General features: G+C 43.3%; 1 protein-coding gene across 6 annotated transcripts in view; it reads right to left on the reverse strand.

The window, feature by feature from the left end:
- Positions 1–372: 372 nt before the first annotated feature.
- The window catches only part of SPECC1 (sperm antigen with calponin homology and coiled-coil domains 1), a 281070-nt gene continuing 263598 nt past the window's right edge, over positions 373–17844 (reverse strand). For all 6 annotated transcript variants that reach the window (XM_050763865.1, XM_050763867.1, XM_050763866.1 and 3 more), the window contains 2 exons: positions 13351–13410; positions 373–5421 (listed from right to left, as the gene is read on the reverse strand). In XM_050763865.1, coding sequence (XP_050619822.1) covers positions 5332–5421; positions 13351–13410 — 150 coding nt within the window. In that variant the 3' untranslated portion in view covers positions 373–5331. The remainder of the gene's footprint in view (positions 5422–13350; positions 13411–17844) is intronic.

Below are 17844 nucleotides of genomic sequence, written 5' to 3' on the forward strand. Positions count from 1 at the left end.
TCACCTTGCCTCCTCAATCTTGGCATAATTCCCCCTGCGAGTGGTTTCTGGGGTCTCAGTTGGCATTTAGTCACACGTATGACATTGCACATATTGTGTGCACATCTGCACAGCTCAGCAGTGTCCTGGGTAGGCCTTGAAGGGTGATCTTCATATGAGCCTGTGGCCTCAGCAAGAAAGCTGTACACGGGAAGCAGAGGAGCCAGCAGGAGCCCAGTCCTCTGCCGAAAATTCCAGCACCACCCGCAAGAGCAGCTGCCATGGAGATTGTGACCCAACACGGAATATATGCATGAAGATGCTGGTTTGAAAACACTCAGTGTAAGCGTGGCACTTTGAAAAAATATTAATGATAAATGTCACTGAGAAAAAAATCAGAAACAAAATATATTTATTAGAAATATTACAGTCATTTATCATACACTTTCCTGGGAATAAATACATCTAATTAGCATGTCATATCCTAACACTGCTGAGTACAATCTAGTGTGGTCTTTACAGACACGACGAGGCCACAGATGTATCAACTACATTCAACTAATGTAGTTAAAATTAGTGTGCTACTCAGGATGCTACAGATATAGCAAAATTCTAACCTGGTTCAGAGGAGTGAAATGCCCAGTGAATTGAGGCAACCGTAGATATTCAAAATGCTTCTAAAAAGGCTGTGAGGTTATGTCCCTTACTCTATGTCATTGGTAGGTCATCTCAAAATGGCACTCGAGCTTTGGAAGGGTGAGAGCTATTGCTAGATTTGCATAGATGCAGGGGGTCTGCATCTATGGGCCCGAGTCCTTCATCTCCACAAGCCGCCCCTCAGTGGGGGAGAGGAGGGGGAGGCTAAGGGAGTCTCTGTAACATTTGTGGACAGTAGGGAAGAGAGCATGGCAGAGATTCCTCACCGCTGGATGGCTTGTGCCCTGGGGATGTCTGTTTTTATCTAACACCCACCGGCATCTACTTGGGTTGGTTTCTACAAAAGCTGTAAAACAACAACGGAAAGAAAAAGGAAAACAAAAGACATATTATTTTTGAAATGAGAAGGGGCTAGGACAAGAGAAGCTACTGAGAATGTTATCCCCACAGGGCGGGGGCCGGGGGCTACCATCAGACAAGGAAAAATCAATCCATGTTCGATGCAGAGGACAGCAACTTCTCGCCTTGAAAAACTCCCCTACTCTACTGGGGCTTGCATTTTGCAGCTGTCTTTCATGTAAAAATTATACATTAAAAAAAGGATCTTCAGAACCACCAAAGAATTTTAAATGACTGTACTGGCTGAGGGAAGATGGAAAGAAATGTGGCTGTTGTACAGGCCTCTGAAAGCCTCAGGACAGAAACGGAATGGCACGCTCTGCTGAGAACAGAAAATGTAAGATGCTGACCTTGTTTTCCCAGTTTACCAATTTTCCACCTTCACCTGGTGCTCAGAGCTCTGTTAAAAACAGACCTAAAAACCCTACCCCTTGGCCTAGCTGGGGTGGGGACTGCCTCCCCCAGGTCCTGCGCCTCCACACGCCAGTGGATGGCTTGGGGGAGCCCTACTAGCTGCTATGCTAGAAGGCCTATTCCTGGACTCCTGAGGCCATCAGTCACAGTTCCAGGACCCCAGCAGAACCTGCCCTTCCCCGAAACACCACCTGTATTTCTTTTCTTTTCTTTGTGTGTGTGTGTGTGTGACAAGGCCTCACTCTTTTGCCCAGGCCAGAGTGCAGTGGCACAAACACAGCTTACTGCAGCCTCAAACTCCTGGGCTCAAGTGCTGCTCCCACCTCAGCCTCCCAAGCAGCTGAGACTACAGGTGCCTGTCATTGTACCCAGCTAATTTAAAAAAAAAATTTTGGGCCAGGCGCGGTGGCTCACCCATGTAGTCCCAGCCCTTTGGGAGGTTGAGGCAGGCATATCACTTGAGGTCAGGAGTTCGAGACCAGCCTGGTCAACATGGTGAAACTGTTTCTACTAAAAATACAAAAATATGCCAGGCATGGTGGCACATTCTTGTAATCTCAGCTACTCAGGAGGCTGAGGCAGGAGAATCGCTTGAACCTGGGAGGCAGAGGTTGTAATGAGCCAAGATCACACCATTCTAGCGTGGGTAACAGAGTGAGATGCTCTCTCAAAAAAAAAAGAAAAAAAAGAAAAAAGAAAAAAATTTTTTTTTTGTAGAGTCAGGTCTTGCCATGTTGCCCAGGCTGGTCTCCTACTCCTGGGCTCAAGCAATCCTCCCACCTCAACCTCCCAAAGTGCTGGGATTACAGGCATGAGCCACCATGCCTCACCACCATGTGTGTTTCTATGGACAGGACATGGCATTCCTCTTCTACATGCACACCCACTGGCAAAAAAAAAAAATGGTAGTCGGGGAAACTCCTTGAGTTGTAAAAATAAATTGCACATGGCCTTTCATGTTTCTGTCCTTCTTTTTAACCTAAAGACAGCAGGATACAGACAAAAATGGGGGAGTTTGGCCACAGTCATTGGCAACTTGGGCTCCCATTGGAGAGGGACTGGTATGGCCCCAGCGGGGCAGGAGGGAAACCACACCATTGCTCAGAGCTGGTTCTGGATGGTTCACACGTAATCACTCAAAATGGAGCCAATCACAGGCCGGATGTGGTGGTTCACCCGAGTGAGCTGAAATCGCACCACTGGCACTCCAGCCTGGGCGACACAGCAAGACTCTTATCAAACAAAAACAAAAACAAACAAACAAAAAACAGCCAGGTTCGGTGGCTCATGCCCATAATCCCAGCACTTTGGGAGGCCGAGGCAGGTGGATAACCCGAGGTCAGGAGTTTGAGACCAGCTGGGCCAACATGGTGAAACCCCCTCTCTACTAAAAATACAAAAAAATTAGCTGGGTGTGGTGGTGGGCACCTGTAATCCCAGCTACATGGGAGGCTGAGGCAGGAGAATCGCTTAAACACGGGAGGCAGAGGTTGCAGTGAGCTGAGACGGTGCTATTGCCCTTCAGCGTGGGCAATAAGAATGAAACTCCATCTCAAAATAAATAAGTAAAAATAAAAATAAAAAACAGAACCAAAAATAAAAAACAGAAAACACCCACTCCCACTCCAGGCATCCCAAGACAGCAACTGCTTCCCCACATACAACCCTGGAGTAATTCCAGCTTAAATCTAACAACCAGCAGCTCAACTCAACTACTTGGGATATTACTTTCCCCCACTTTAATGGTGGGTAAAGTACAAGTACAGGGTTAATAAAAAATGCTTCAGACAAGTGCCTGAAGCAGCAGAAGTAATAACTTTCAGGTTGAATTGGTTGTGACTATGTGTCAAGCTTCATTTACATACAAAGGCATGGCTGATATAATGACCATCGCCAAACAGCTGCTCAGGAACTCCAGGCTGCCTGCCTTGTGGCTGCCAGGGAAACGTGTCCACCCCCTCAGTGGTGCTCCATGCAGCTGTGCTTCAGTCGCCTAAAGAACTTTCAAAACATGTAGACTGCATCTCTGGTCCCATTCCAGACATTCTGAAGTCAACCAACTAGGGCAGCCAAGAGTGTTTTCAAAAGGGTCCGCTGGAGGTTCTGACGCAGAGCTGCGGCTGGGATGCACTAACAGGGCTGGGGTCCTGTTAGTCTCAAGGTGGCTTGAGACTCAGAGATCCGCTGACCTGTGCGGCCCAGCTGCCACCTCTGCAAAGGTCTGACTTGGAGGAGGGGACTGAGCTCCTACCTCTCCAGGAATGGTCAGGGGTTGCACCTGCAGCCTCTAGAACCTGGCTCTGAACCAGTGGCTCAGATCAGCAATCAGAATGTACTTTGAGTAGTAATGGCAGTCACTGTCATTCTCGGTGACACACTGGAAGGATGATCCTTTGTTGGAGGGGCACTAATGGGCAATTTGGCACTGAAAACAGCAAGGGATGGGCATTACCTATTTCCCTCAACCACCTGTGTGAGCCACGCCCTCACTCACTGTGTAGTGTACACAGATCTGCCCAGAAGAATGCCACAGAGCCACCAGATGGGCACCCGGGCCGGACCAAGCACTTCCGAGGGACTGGGGCGGCTCTGGGGGGGGCTCTGTTGCCACTTAAGGTGACCAGTAGGGTGCCAGGGCAATTGCATTCTTCTTCGTTAAGTATAAATGGGCCTTCACCGCCCACCCCTAAGGGCTTCTTTTTCCCATGCGGATGTAAGAGGCCTGGGGAAGCATTAAAGGCCACATCAGTCCAGAGCTGAAATACTGTCCGGATTTGCTGTCAGCCCAGCATCCCCAGAGGCACACACCCTCAGCCTGCTCCACCCTGCAAAGCAGACACAGGCCATTCCCACACGTGTGACCTCCTGTCAAGTTCTGTGGGGGACAAGCCTGTGTGGGTGTGAATGGGAGTGTGAAGAACGGGAGGACAAAGGTGCGGGGGATGAGGACTGCAGTTTCTCTAGTGTGAAAGCCACCGGCTGCTCGGGAGCACACAGACTGTGGTGGCAGAGGTGTGGGGCGCCTCCCAGGGGCTCCAGTAAAGCAGTCAGGGGCCCCCTTGCATTCTCACAGGCTTTCCTTTTGCTACAATGAATCAAATAAGGGACTGTGAGAGCTAAAAGTGAATCAAGCTCTAGGTGTTAATATTGTTACCTAGAACTCCCATCTTTCCCCAAAGGGCTGAGTGCGCACGTTTCCAGATTGCCCTGGAACAAACGTTTATTTTTTGTGTTTTGTTGTTTTCTTTTTTGGGGAGGAGGGGGGAAGGGAGGGTTCACAGGGCAAAGTTTTGTTTTTTGTTTATTGTTTTTTTGGGACAGGGTCTGGCTCTTTCACACAGGCTGGAGTGCAGGGGTATGCTCACAACTCACTACAGCCTTGGACTCCTGGGCTCAAATGATCCTGCTGCCTTGGCTTCCTAAAGTGCTGGGATTACAGCCACGAGCTACCACACCGAGCCAAGGGCAAAGGTTTCATAAAGGCAAAGCCAGGATATTTTTAACAACAGCAACCAAAAGCCTGATTTAGAGATGCTCTTTGTCTGAAATTCTGCAGATGATGTGTTCAGTCACCCAATGGAATCAGCAAAACAAGCCTGGGTGTGGGGTCTTGGTCTGGAAGGAGGGAGGCTGGGCTCTTTAGAAGCATCCCATGGGAGATCAAAGAGTCCCCAATTTACAGTCCAGCTGCGTTTGCATTTGAGACAGGTACACAGTGGGACCCACTCTTTCCTATTTGGGTGTTGGTCCACTTGGATTGAGCCTGCCTCTGAAGTCTAGGCAGCTGGGTGGTGGGCAGAGCAGGGTCAGTGGACAGTGATCAGGCGCTTCCAGGACAAGCTGCAGCAGGTGGCAGTGGTGGCTGCTCCAGGCCCTCCATGGTTACGTCTCAAAGTACTTGTAGATTTGGGCCACGTACTGCATCACGCTCTGCCAGTCAGGCCGGTCCGTGTACAGCATCTCACTGAGTTCCTGCAGGGGAAGGGAATGGGGTATAGATCACAAGTCAGAACATCACAGACCTCTTCCCCTCAAGGACTTCAATCAGTTTAGTTAGGGCTTACGCTGCCTAGAAACCCTCCACTTACACAGACAGAATGTGAAGACCAGCACAGGTGGTGCTGAAAACGATGGGTTAAAGGCCTTTTCCTCTCACTTATTCAGGAGATACTGTCTCTTTCCAAAAATGGAAAACATGACCTCCACCACTTTCATCTTTTAACCATATGACAGCATTTTAACAAGTTTTGAAAAGCAAAACTCACTAATAATAATTTCACTATTAAAATGACTTCCAAGTTTCTAAATTACATTTGAAGCCACCTCTAATTCCCCAGGCTCCCAGCACAGTGCACGTGCTATTATGTGGGCTGTGCTATTACGTGCGCTGAGCATTTCACACCCGGGTCCCCGTGCTGCTGTGCCATTGTGTGGGCTGCCATTCTAGTGGATGCGCACTGACCAGGGAAACTGCTGTCCAACAAGGGACATGGCGTGCTGTGTATGCTCACCTCGTCAGCACCACAGACTTTGCAATCAGGATCTTTGTGCAGTATCATTTTCTTCTGTCGAACTAGTCCCTCAAGATAACTTCCTAAGAGTAGGATTATCACAAAAGCCTTGAACCAATTTCAAATGCAACCATTTATTTTACCAGCATTAAGTGTTACCATTTAACATGTTTTTGTTGTTGTTGTTATTTAATATTTAACATAGTTTGGTGATTTTTTTGGCTTATTTTTATTTTTACTTTTGCTAATTTGCTGGTTTTTACTATTTTTGTTCATTTCGCAAGTAAGCTTGTAATGAGCATGCATAATGTCCAGGCCAGAAAGGGAAGGGCAAGAATGTGGGCATCTTGTCAGGCACTCAGTCAAACTTTTCTGAAATTTGTGCCACTGGACATATTTAATAATGAACTTTGGGATTGAATTAGGATTCCTGTGTGGTTACAAGAGAATAGTAGGAAAGGACCCTGACGTAAAGCCAGAAGCAGAGATGCCATGGAAGTAAGGCTGAACTTAGCACATCCGTTCCTGGGCGTTGACAAAGCTGGCTGAGGCTGTTAATGAGCCATTCGTCCCAATTCAACATCTGAACAGACTTCACCTGTTCTGCTCCCTGGTGATGCTAAGAACTTATCAGCATATCATTAATCATGGGAAAGGAGTGGAAGAGGAGTTGGTAGAACTTTCCATGCAGGTACACCTAGAACAATTTTAAAAGAAAAACAAACTTCCACAGAATACAAGGATAGAATGTGTCCTTCTACCTACACTGCTGTAGTCATGATTGCACAGAGACTGAGGCCTGGCAAGCTAAAATCCTTACCAAGGCGGGTTGCTAACATGACTTACAGAAAGGAAGTGATGAAGAATTGGGCATGCAATTTTGGAGACAGGTGAGCTCTGGGAAAAGAAGGGATGCCTACAAACACAAGAGAGATGGCACATTGCACACTTTCCTCTGTATGATGGGAAGGGTGTGTCTTTAATCTCAGAGAGGACTCAGAAGTCCAGTCAATATTGACAGTTTTGAGCAGACTATTTTACACGCTTGAACTTCATAACTGAACTAAAAATATTTAGTACATTGTTAACATATTTGAGAATTTGTGAAAAGATATTTTGTACATTTCAGAAGACAGAGTATGCTGCATTAGTAACAATCTTAAAGTCCATGACATTTCTTTGAATTAGTAGTTACGACCCTCCAAAAGATACCAGACCCAGATGATTTCACTCATGAATTCTATTGAATACTTAAGAAAGAAATAATACCAATTCTATACAACCTCTTCAACAAATGGAAGAGGAGAGAAGAGTTCCCAACTCATTCTATGATCCCAGCATTATCCTGATACCAAAACTAGACACAAACATCACAGGAAATCTACACGCCAATTTCTCATGAGTACACAATCTATTAACCTATAAAAGTATAATACATCATGATCAAGTGAGGTTCATCCCAGGAACACAAGGCTGGTTTAACATTCATAAACTGATGTAATTCATCACATTAACTAACTGAATGAGAAAAACCAGATGATCAAATCAACAGATAAAGAAAAAGCATCACACAAAATTCCACAATCAAGACAGTTTTTATATGTGGTAACTCTCAACAAACTAGGAACAGAAGGGAACCTCTTTCACCTAATAAAGGATATGTTTAAAAAACCAACAGCTGACATCATACTGAATGGTGAAAGACTTGAACACTCCTCCCATAAAATCAGGAACAAGGCAAGGATGCCCTTTCTCATCTGTCCTATTTAAAACTGTACTGGACAGTAATCCCAGCACTTTGGGAGGCCGAGGCGGGTGGATCACCTGAGGTCAGGAGTTCAAGACGGGCCTGGCAAACATGTTGAAACTCCATCTATACTAAAAATACAAAAAACTTAGCCAGGCATGGTGGCAGGTGCCTGCAATCCCACTTACTCTGGAGGCTGAGGCAGGAGAATCACTTGAACCTGGGAGGCAGAGGTTGCAGTGAGCTGAGACCACGCCATTGCACTCCAGCCTGGGTGACAGAGCAAGCCTCCATCTCAAAATCAAAAACAAAAACAAAAACAACAAAAAAAAAACCGTCCTGGAAGTTCTAGCTAGTGCAAAACGGCATGAAAAAGAAACAAATGGCATGCAGATTGGAAAGGAAGATATAAAACTGCCTTTATTTGCAGACATGATTGTTTAGAAAATCCCAAAGCATTTAGACACAGGTTTAGCTAAGTCTCAGGATACAAAGTTAGTATACAAAAGTCAATTGCTGTCCTATATACCGATTGAACAAATGCATTTTGTAATAAGAAAAACAATACCATTTACAATAGTACCAAAAAAAAAAAAAAAAAAAAAGAAAAAGAAAGAAAAATCCACTAAGGTCTAAATCTAACAAGATATGTCCAGAAGGCAGACACAGCTGTCAGGGTGGTTGAGGGCATGGGATCTGGAGCTGCCTGCCTGGCCTTGCCTCTTGCCTTTCCTGCTCAAAAGCCATATGCCTCAGTTTCCTCCTGTAGAGTGCATCCACCTCGCAGGACCTCCATGATGGTCCAACAAGTCCATACATGAAAAATGCCCAGAATGGTAAACAGTAAATACATACAGTAAATATGAAAAAAAAATGCTTTTCACAAAATAAAGCACAAATTCGCTATTTAAGCACAGCTCATCATGTTTACGCTTGCAGAGTAGGCCCAGCCATGCCTCAGGAATTGCTGTGTGGTGACCTCCCTCCACGGGGGCATGCCAGCACCCAGTCCTGCCGCTCCTGGTGGGCATGCTGGCACGCAGTGAGCAACAGCCCTCATGGACTACATGGCCTGGTAAAGACACAGCAGCCCTGGGGACACATGTTTTGGCTGTTTTTATGACAGTGATGTCACATATCCTTCCTCACCTAATTCCTTTTCTGGGGAGTTGCTCACACCTGCAATTGGGCTAAGATGCTCTCCTTACATGGTGGCTGAGGAAGAACACTTTCTAATATCTGGGGAACACTATAGAGCTTCACTTTTAAAGATCTCATCATCTCACACCAGTCAGAACGGCTATTGATAAAAAGTCAAAAAGTAACAGATGCTGACAAGGCTGTGGAGAAAAGGGAATACACTCTTTGTGGAAATGTAAATTAGTTCAGTTACTGTGGAAGGCAATTTGGAGATTTCTCAAAGAACTTAGAACTACCATTTGACCCAGCAATCCCATTACTGGGTATATATCCAAAAGAAAAGAAATCGTTCTACCAAAAACACATGCACACTTATGTTCATCGCAGTGCTAGTCACAATAGCAAAGACATGAAATCAATCTAGGTGTCCATCAACAGTAGACTGGATAAAGGGCCAGGTGCGGTGGCTCACAACCTGTAATCCCAGCCCTTTGGGAGGCTGAGGCAGGTGGATCACCTGAGGTCAGGAGTTCGAGACCAGCCTGGCCAACATGGTGAAACCCCATTTCTACTAAAAAAAAAAAAAAAAAAAAAAAAAAATTAGCTGGGTGTGGTGGTGCATGCCTATAATCCCAGTTACTCAGGAGGCTGAGGCAAGAGAATTGCTTGAACCTGGGAGACGGAGGTTGCAGTGAGCCAAGACTGCACCATTGCACTCTAGCTTGGGCAACGTCTCAAAACAAACAAACAAACAAACAAAAAAAAAACAAAAAAAACACAGTAGACTGGATAAAGAAAATATGGTACATATATACCATGGAATACTATGCAGCCATAAAAAGAACAAAATCATGTCCTTTGCAGCAGCACGGATTCAGCTAGAGGCCATTATCCTCAGCAAACTAATGCACAAACAGAAAACCAAATAAGACATATTCTCACTTGTAAGTGGGAGCTCAACATTGGGTAGTCGTGGACATAAAGATGGGGACAGTAGACACTGGGGACTACAAGAGGAAGAAGGGAGGGAGGGACGCAAGGGCTGAAAAACTATTGGCTACTATGTGCACTACCTGGGTGACAGGATCAATCATACCCCAAACCTCAGCATCATCCAGTGTACTCATGTAACAAACCTGTACATGTACTCCTTGAATCTAAAATAAAAGCTGAAATTATAAAAACAAAGATCTCATCCTAATATGTTATACCCCAGAAACTTATATTTACTTGAATATAAACATATAATTTTCCTGGCATAATCTAACAACAGAACTTGATTGAAGATTTGGGTATTACTGCTGTCACTTCTGACTGGGTGTAGTTTTAAAGTGTCATGTGTAATATACTGGATTTTTCGATCAACATCCAAGTATTGAAAAGCAAATTTAAGAATGTAGGAAATTTCTATTTTGTTGGTGGAATAAGCTGGGAAAGTGCTCACAAACACTCCTAAGTGCCTTTGAGATTAATTATCATGTGTGTCAGCAGCTCTTCACAGACCATCCACACAGACAAAACCCCGGGCTCTGACAACTAGGACAACAAAATGACCTCATTCACTAACTGCTAAAGCGCATTAGACGAAAATTAAGAAAAAGATATTAAATTTAAAAAGAAGTAAATATTAATTACAACACTACAAAGAAAAATGTATTCTGTGTAAAATATAATCTTCCAACAAGGTCTCACTGTATCTTTATCCTTACCTGATCTCTCTGTTGGTACTCATTAGTTCTGTTGTTTCTGAAGGGAGATCCCTGCTACTCCACCCTGGTCAGATGTGTAAGTTTCCTCACACCTTTTTAAATTTCCTGGACTTGTAAATACACAATAGGAATATCTGTGTCTTAAAAATTTAGCAAAATCTGGGCTAATGGGGATATATTTTCTTTGTGTGTGTGACTACATTTTAAAGCACAAATTCAACCTCTTTAATGGTTAAAGTTTTATTTCTTTTTGAGTAAGTTTTGTAGGAATATTTACATTTAATATTTGAAGACATATACTTGTATTTTTCTATAAAACTGTCCATGCTGTTTCAAAATTATACTGGCATAGCACTGCTCATGGTGATGAGATTTCACAATAGATGTACATTCACTTTTTCATTTCTCAGATTCCCCACGTGCTTTGAGGGTTAGAATTGTATTTTTTTTTTTTTTTTTTTGAGATGAGGTTTCGCTCTTGTCGCCCAGGCTGGAGTGCAATGCTGCAATCTTGGCTCACTGAAACCTCCATCTCCTGGTTTCAAGCGATTCTCCTGCCTCAGTCTCCCAAGTAGCTGGGATTACAGGCACCCACCATCATGTCCAGCTAATTTTTTGTATTTTTAGTAGATACAGGGTTTTGCAATGCTGGCCAGGCTGGTCTCGAACTCCTGACCTCAGGTGATCCACACACCTCGGCCTCCCAAAGTGCTGGGATTACAGGGGTGAGCCACTGCACCCAGCCGGAATTGTATCTCATTTTTATTTCAGCTTAGATTTTCCCGATCCCTAATGAGATTGAACATCTTTAAAAATCTTCATTGACCATTTGTGATGATCTTCTACGAATTTTCTATTCTAGCCTTTGATAATTTCCTACTAGGTTGTATTTTTATTACTGGTTAGCAGAAATTTTTAATAGATTATCTGTCTTTGCTTTTTCTGTAGTCTCATTATAATGTGTCTGGATGGATATTTTGTTTTATTCATCCTGCTTGAGATGACTAAAGAATCTGTGGACTCTTTCATTCTCTTTTCATCATTCTGGAAAATTTTCAGGCATCATATCTTCAAATATCATCTCCATTCCATTCTTTCTATTCTTTTCATCTGGAATTCCCTCTGGGCATGGGACATGGCCATCGCCTGATTTTTTTTGGTCCATGTCTCTTAAACTCTGAGACAGACACTATTATTTAGATAGCCCAACAGTCATTCCCAAGCTCTCTCCCTTGCAGGCTTCCCACTAAAGAAACTGAAAACTGTTCATACACTCACTTCCTCAAATGCCCTTGCATCTGGGGACCAAGTAACAGAGTACTGCCAATGAGCTGGAGAAACCCAGGGAGCCTTTTACTTTCATTCTTTAAAGGGAAAGATAGAAGGCACTTGCTCTATCTCTTTCCCTTCTTCCTGTCCTATAGGTGGAAGTGATGTCTGAAGTTTGGCAGCTACCTTCAACTATAAAGGAACAAACATGGGGACAAAAGCAACAGATTAAAGATGGTGAGCATGGATAGGAGACATTCTGGGGCTTTGATTATAGTACTGAGTGGTGAACCAGTCCTAAAACTACTGTTGTTAAGAAAATTAACATTTTTATGGTTTAAGCAACTGCTGGTTGGGTTCTCCATTTCTTGAAGCTGAACACATACTAATTAAATCTTACCATTATATTTTATATTTTTTAATGTCTCTTTTATATTTTGGGTGACTTCCCCATATTTATTTTCCAACTTAGTATTTCTCTCTTCTGCTGTATCTAATGATTGGCAACACATATTGTGGTCTTAATTCCAAATTTTCATTTCTAGAAGTGTTATTTGATTCTTTTTACAAATCTCTTTTTTAAATAGAATCCTTCCTTCCTTGTGGTTTCTATTCCTCCTTTTATCTCTTTCATATGTTTAAATAGTCTTTTTGTAGTCTCTTATTATTTATCATCTCAAGTTCTGGTAGATAATCCTTTTGTTTGCTATATCTGCTGACTAGCTCAAGTAGATCATTTTCTCAAGTGTTTTGTCACTTTTTAGTAGCCACTGTAGTATCAGCCCAGGGGCTTCCTGCATCCAAGAGTATACCAAGGGCTTCATGCAGCACAGATATTATAAATTTGGACTCTAAACCTCATCTGGTCCCGTTTCCTTTCCTTGCAAGAGACCGTCTCTCTTTTCTCTCTCTTCTTTTCCTCTCTCTGCGTGAGTGCGCATACACAAAATCCCAGGTGGAGACCAGTTTCTTTATCACCTCGTTGGGCTGGCCGGTGGAGTTTTAGAGATTTCTGCTTTCATTAAGAAGAGCAGCATGTTGTGAGCCTTGGCTTTATGCAGACTTGGTGTTTGCTTGGCCCACCGTCCCCCACCCACCCCTGCCGAGTTTTGCAGGCTCAGTTGTGCCTGGTTTCTGCTTTGTTTTACATTTCTGGCATCTGGGTATTTCCCATTCTTTCCTGAGAGCTTAGCTATGTGTTGATATTTTTTAAAATAGCATTTTATTCAGATCTCTAGGTGCTCTGAACAAGAGGGCTCTAATAATAATTCAGTCCACTGTGTTTCCAGAACTGAAATTGGTCCATATGAAACCTTATGTGACTGAAAATCTCTTAGACTTGAAAATCTCTAAATCATATGTTCATATGTGATTAGACCAGCTGGATAACTCTCTATCAGGTATTGAGAGCAACAGACTTTTGGCAAACAGATGTCAATGTTCTACAAGAAATCGTTTATCAGATGGCATAAAGTTATTTCTCATACAATTAAAGTATCACAAGGATACAAAATAGGATACTTACCAGGCTGGGTTTGATGCCTACACTTTCAGCTGCTTCAAATGCCAACAAAAGATTCCTCTTCTAGGTTAAAAAGACAAAGAGACTGGAATCAGTAATTTAAAATATATAGCTTTTGCCAAGAAAGAACATCAACTGATATCCCCATATAGATTATTCACTATTATAAAACAAAAATAGTAAGTCAAGTGTACAAAATATGGTCTCAGTTTAAGAAAAAAAAATAAACAGGTTGCAACTGCACCAAAACTAACACTACTGATTGACACCTACCAAAGATAAATTTTTGTTTAGTTTTGTCAAGATTACTTAATTTACAAATTACTTAATTTACACTTTGCAAGATTTATGGCGTACACATTCTGTGGCATAACAAAGTTGCTTAATCATGATGCCATAACAAAAACATTATCAAGGTAATAAATGCATATATTATAGTATATATAGATTGTATTTAAATAAAATGAAAACCTGTTCCTTCAATCCTGGTCCTTCAGAGAACTAACTTTAAATTTCTGTTTAGTTATGGATTATTTCCATATCTCTGTAATACGCTTACACGACTACTACTAGATTTCTAAAATGAAGGCATTTTCTACTGACTTCCTCCAGGACAAATGAGGACTCAGGCACCATGCATCTGCCTCCTCCTTACACTGTAGACACATAGCTAATTTTCGTGCCCGTATTAATATTAGCTATGTTTGTGACCTTAAATAATATCCGTGAACTTCTATTTTTTGTCCCATTGGGTGTGGACAACACTTCCTGACTCTACTTTGTATGTCAGGAGTAAATTCCCCTTTCTTCCCTCTACCTGGTCAAGTTGTAAACTGCCACAGTTGAGAACATTTGCTTCCTTTTCTGGAAGCACATTTAAGTCCTTTGTGCTCTCTGACTAGAATGATTCTGGAAGCTGAAAACCACAAGCAGCATCACAGAAGTCAGTTCTGGGCACGTGTCCTCTATAGTTCCACCATCGTGACCTTCGCCACTCAAAGCATCATTCAAAGGAGTTCCTCTGTTACCCTACCAGTCGTCCAAAATCACCCCACATTTTAGTGTGCTCCAGATTTGGACCCTGCCTTTCTTCAAAAGTTTGGTTTTTTCCTACAGTGTCTGCTTGTTTGGGGTTTTTCCTTACTGGGAGGAGGACTTCATGCCTCCTTCTCATCTGGCCTCCTGCCCATTCTGACTGTTGCTTTTAAGTCCTAACATTCTCCTCATGGCTGCTGCCATTCTGTTCTGACACAGAAGGCCTGCATCATAGTGGGACCCTGGCCTCCTCGCACAGCTTCTCATCTCCTTTATCACAGCCTCGAGCTCTTAATCATCTCATCATTCTGTGAAACCCTTCAGCTCCAAGCCCTCCAGAACCTCACTGATTTTTGGAGTTTACTCCCATTCTATCGCCCAGGTTTCCTTCTTAAGAAAGAATATGGCGAGACATATTTTCTGGATGTATGAAAATTTCCCTTTTCTACCATCATATTCAGTTAACTGGCTGGCTGGACAGGGAAAATAATTTCCCCTTAGAACGTTAATGGTGGTGGCTCCACAATCATTCAGCCCTAGTGTGTGGCTTCTTTTGTGGACTCTTCCTAGCTATTCTCTGATGTGTGTTCATCTAGATGAACTTAAGAATCATTTGATCATGCTTCTCCCATTCCAAAATTCATTTCAAAATTATTAGGATTATATTAAAATTTAATTAAATTGTTATATTAAGTATAATTGAGAGATAAATGTTTCTTTACATACTCAGTTTTATGTTCCTCAGTGGAATTTCTTTGAGATGGAATCTCGCCCTGTCACCCAGGCTAGAGTGTAGTGACTCGAGCTCAGCTCACTGCAACCTCTGCCTCCCAGGTTCAAGTGATTCTTGTTTCTCAGTCACCTCAGTAGCTGAGATTATAGACATGCAACACCACACCTGGCTAATTTTTTTTTTTTTTTTTTTTTTTTTTTTTTTTTTGTATTTTTAGTAGAGACTGGATTTCACCATATTGGCCAGGCTGGTTTTGAACTCCTGACCTCAGATGATCCACCTGTCTAGGCCTTCCAAACTGCTGGGATTACAGACGTGGGCCACTGCACCTGGCCAAATTTCTTAATTTTATACGTTTAGATTTTATACATAATTATAGATTTTAGATTTCATACATCATTTTATACACTTTTCCATTTCCCCCACGGCTCTCACTCTCTGCCCTTGCTTGAACATCTAGAGTCTGAAGCGACGGGTTTTCCCTGACACTGAAGCAAACTCTAGGCACCAGGTCACCGAAAAACAGAAAGATGTGGCCACCACATTTTCTTCCAGTCTGTGGCCCAGGCTGTGGAAAGCTGCTGATCTGTGGTGATCCTGACCAAGTTGCCACGCCCGTTCCTTGAAATTAAAGGAAAGGCGCGGGCATGCGCTGGAAACTGCACACTTGTTTCCCTAACGCTACTCTGTTGTGTTGAGACAGGAGCTGTGCACTCCTGGCTTCCTTCCATTTAGCCCAAATTACTGGCAGCAATCTCCTATTTTGGTGCTATTGAAGCCTTTGTCTTTACTTCAAAGCTCTTTTGGTTAGTTTTTGAAGAGGTGGGGGGTTTTTAGCCAGTGTTTAGGCCACCATTATTCCAGAAGTCAAATATTTTACGGCTTTTAATATGTAATGCCAAACATTGCTTTCTAGAGCATTACCCCAATTTTTGGTTCCAGCAATAGTGTATAAGTGGCCATTTTCCTGTACTGTCTCTGCCGAATGTGTCAGGCTGAAAATATTTTATTATTTTAATTTGTATTCATTGATTACTAGTAAGGTCTAACAAGAAGGCATTTCTAAACTCAAGATTTTATGCAAAAACTTTCTAGCTTGATTCTAATGAAACCACTTATGTTTTCTTTTTCTTTTTTTTTTTTTAGATGGACTCACTACCGCAGCCTCAAAATTCTGGGTTCAAGGGATCCCCTGGCCTCAGGCTCCGGAGTAGCTGGGATTACAGGTGTGTGCCACCACGCCTGGCACCGCTTGTGTTTTCACAGGGTGCTGCATGCTGTTTCTTCTGTGTTCAATATCTGTTGTGAAAACACAGGTGGAGCTGGGCATGGTGGCACGCGCCTGTAATCCCAGTTACTCCAAAGCCTGATGTGGGAGGATCCCTTGATGAAAAACTGTCTCAAAATACCCTGAAATAGTACACAGGGTGACATGGAATACAGAGAGAGGGTGGTTTTTTATTCACAACAGTGACTTTTATTCATTTTTGCAGCAGCAGAACATCTGTGACCAAGTGTTATTACCCTAGTGCTCTTTCATTTGATCACTGTCACCATCACTGTGCAGAGGCCCTGGGAGGCAGAAGCCACAGATAAGCAGCAGCTCCGAAGGGCCTCACTTCCCCCATGGGCTGTAAGCTTCAGATATGGCTCAGCCCACAGGGGCCAGGCAGGGGGACGCCATCACTGCTTCAGTCTGCCCTGGTTGGGAGAGGTTGGGAGAGGATAGTGCAGGCCTGGGACCTGCCAGTTCTAGGCAGCCTAAGCACCCAACCTGTGGCAAAACTCTGTCACCGGCAGGACTTGAGGGGCTGTGCTCGTTGGGCCTCACACTCAAAACCAATGGGAGAATGGATGCCCAACCTAGAGTTCCCCCTCTCGGGGTCACACCTCATTCATTTCAGACACTGACATAAGCACGCTCCAGTCCACCACCTGAGTCTGTCTGGACTAAGCAGAGAGTTGCATAGGCAGACAAGTGAATGCCCTATCTTTTTACTGAAAACAATAGAAACAAAAACAGCTGTGCACAGTGATTCACAACTGTAATCCCAGAACTATTGGGAGGCTGAAGCGGGTGGATCACCTGAGGTCAGGAGTTTGAGACCAGCCTGACCAACATGATGAAACCCCATCTCTACTAAAAATATAAAAACTAGCCAGGTGTAGTGGCGTGTGCCTGTAGTCCCAGTTACTCGAGAGGTTGAGGCAGGAGAATCGCTTGAACCTGGGAGGCGGAGGTTGCAGTGAGCTGAGATGGCACCACTGCACTCCAGCCTGGGCGACAGAGTAAGATTTTCTCAAAACAGCAACAACAAAATGACAAAATCTTCCATGGACTGTATATCGCACCCTGTGATCATATATCTCTTTACTATCATAGAAGACATGCTTGTTAGTTTTTATCAAAAATTCGCTACTTAATACCAATGTCAGACATAGTTTAATTGCTTCCATCCAGGTGGGGACACTCATAATTTCTATACATTCTGGGCTATCAACAACTCTATCATATACTTTTTAGATTTTGATTTTAATAGAGTTTACAAACATGAAAGGCTTCTCTTGGTGCCCTTTCTGATGAATGTGTAAATAATAATTTAAAAAAAATGCCCTGGCACTGAGCACACAGGGGAACACAGCTCCAAGCTGAGGCTAGACAGATGTGCCTCTCATCCTGATGATGCAAGGTGTGTGCTGCATTCACATCCACTTGCTTCCTGTGAAAC

This window comes from Macaca thibetana, chromosome 16 (assembly GCF_024542745.1).
Source record: "Macaca thibetana thibetana isolate TM-01 chromosome 16, ASM2454274v1, whole genome shotgun sequence".
In the NCBI taxonomy this organism is placed as follows: Eukaryota; Metazoa; Chordata; class Mammalia; order Primates; family Cercopithecidae; genus Macaca; species Macaca thibetana.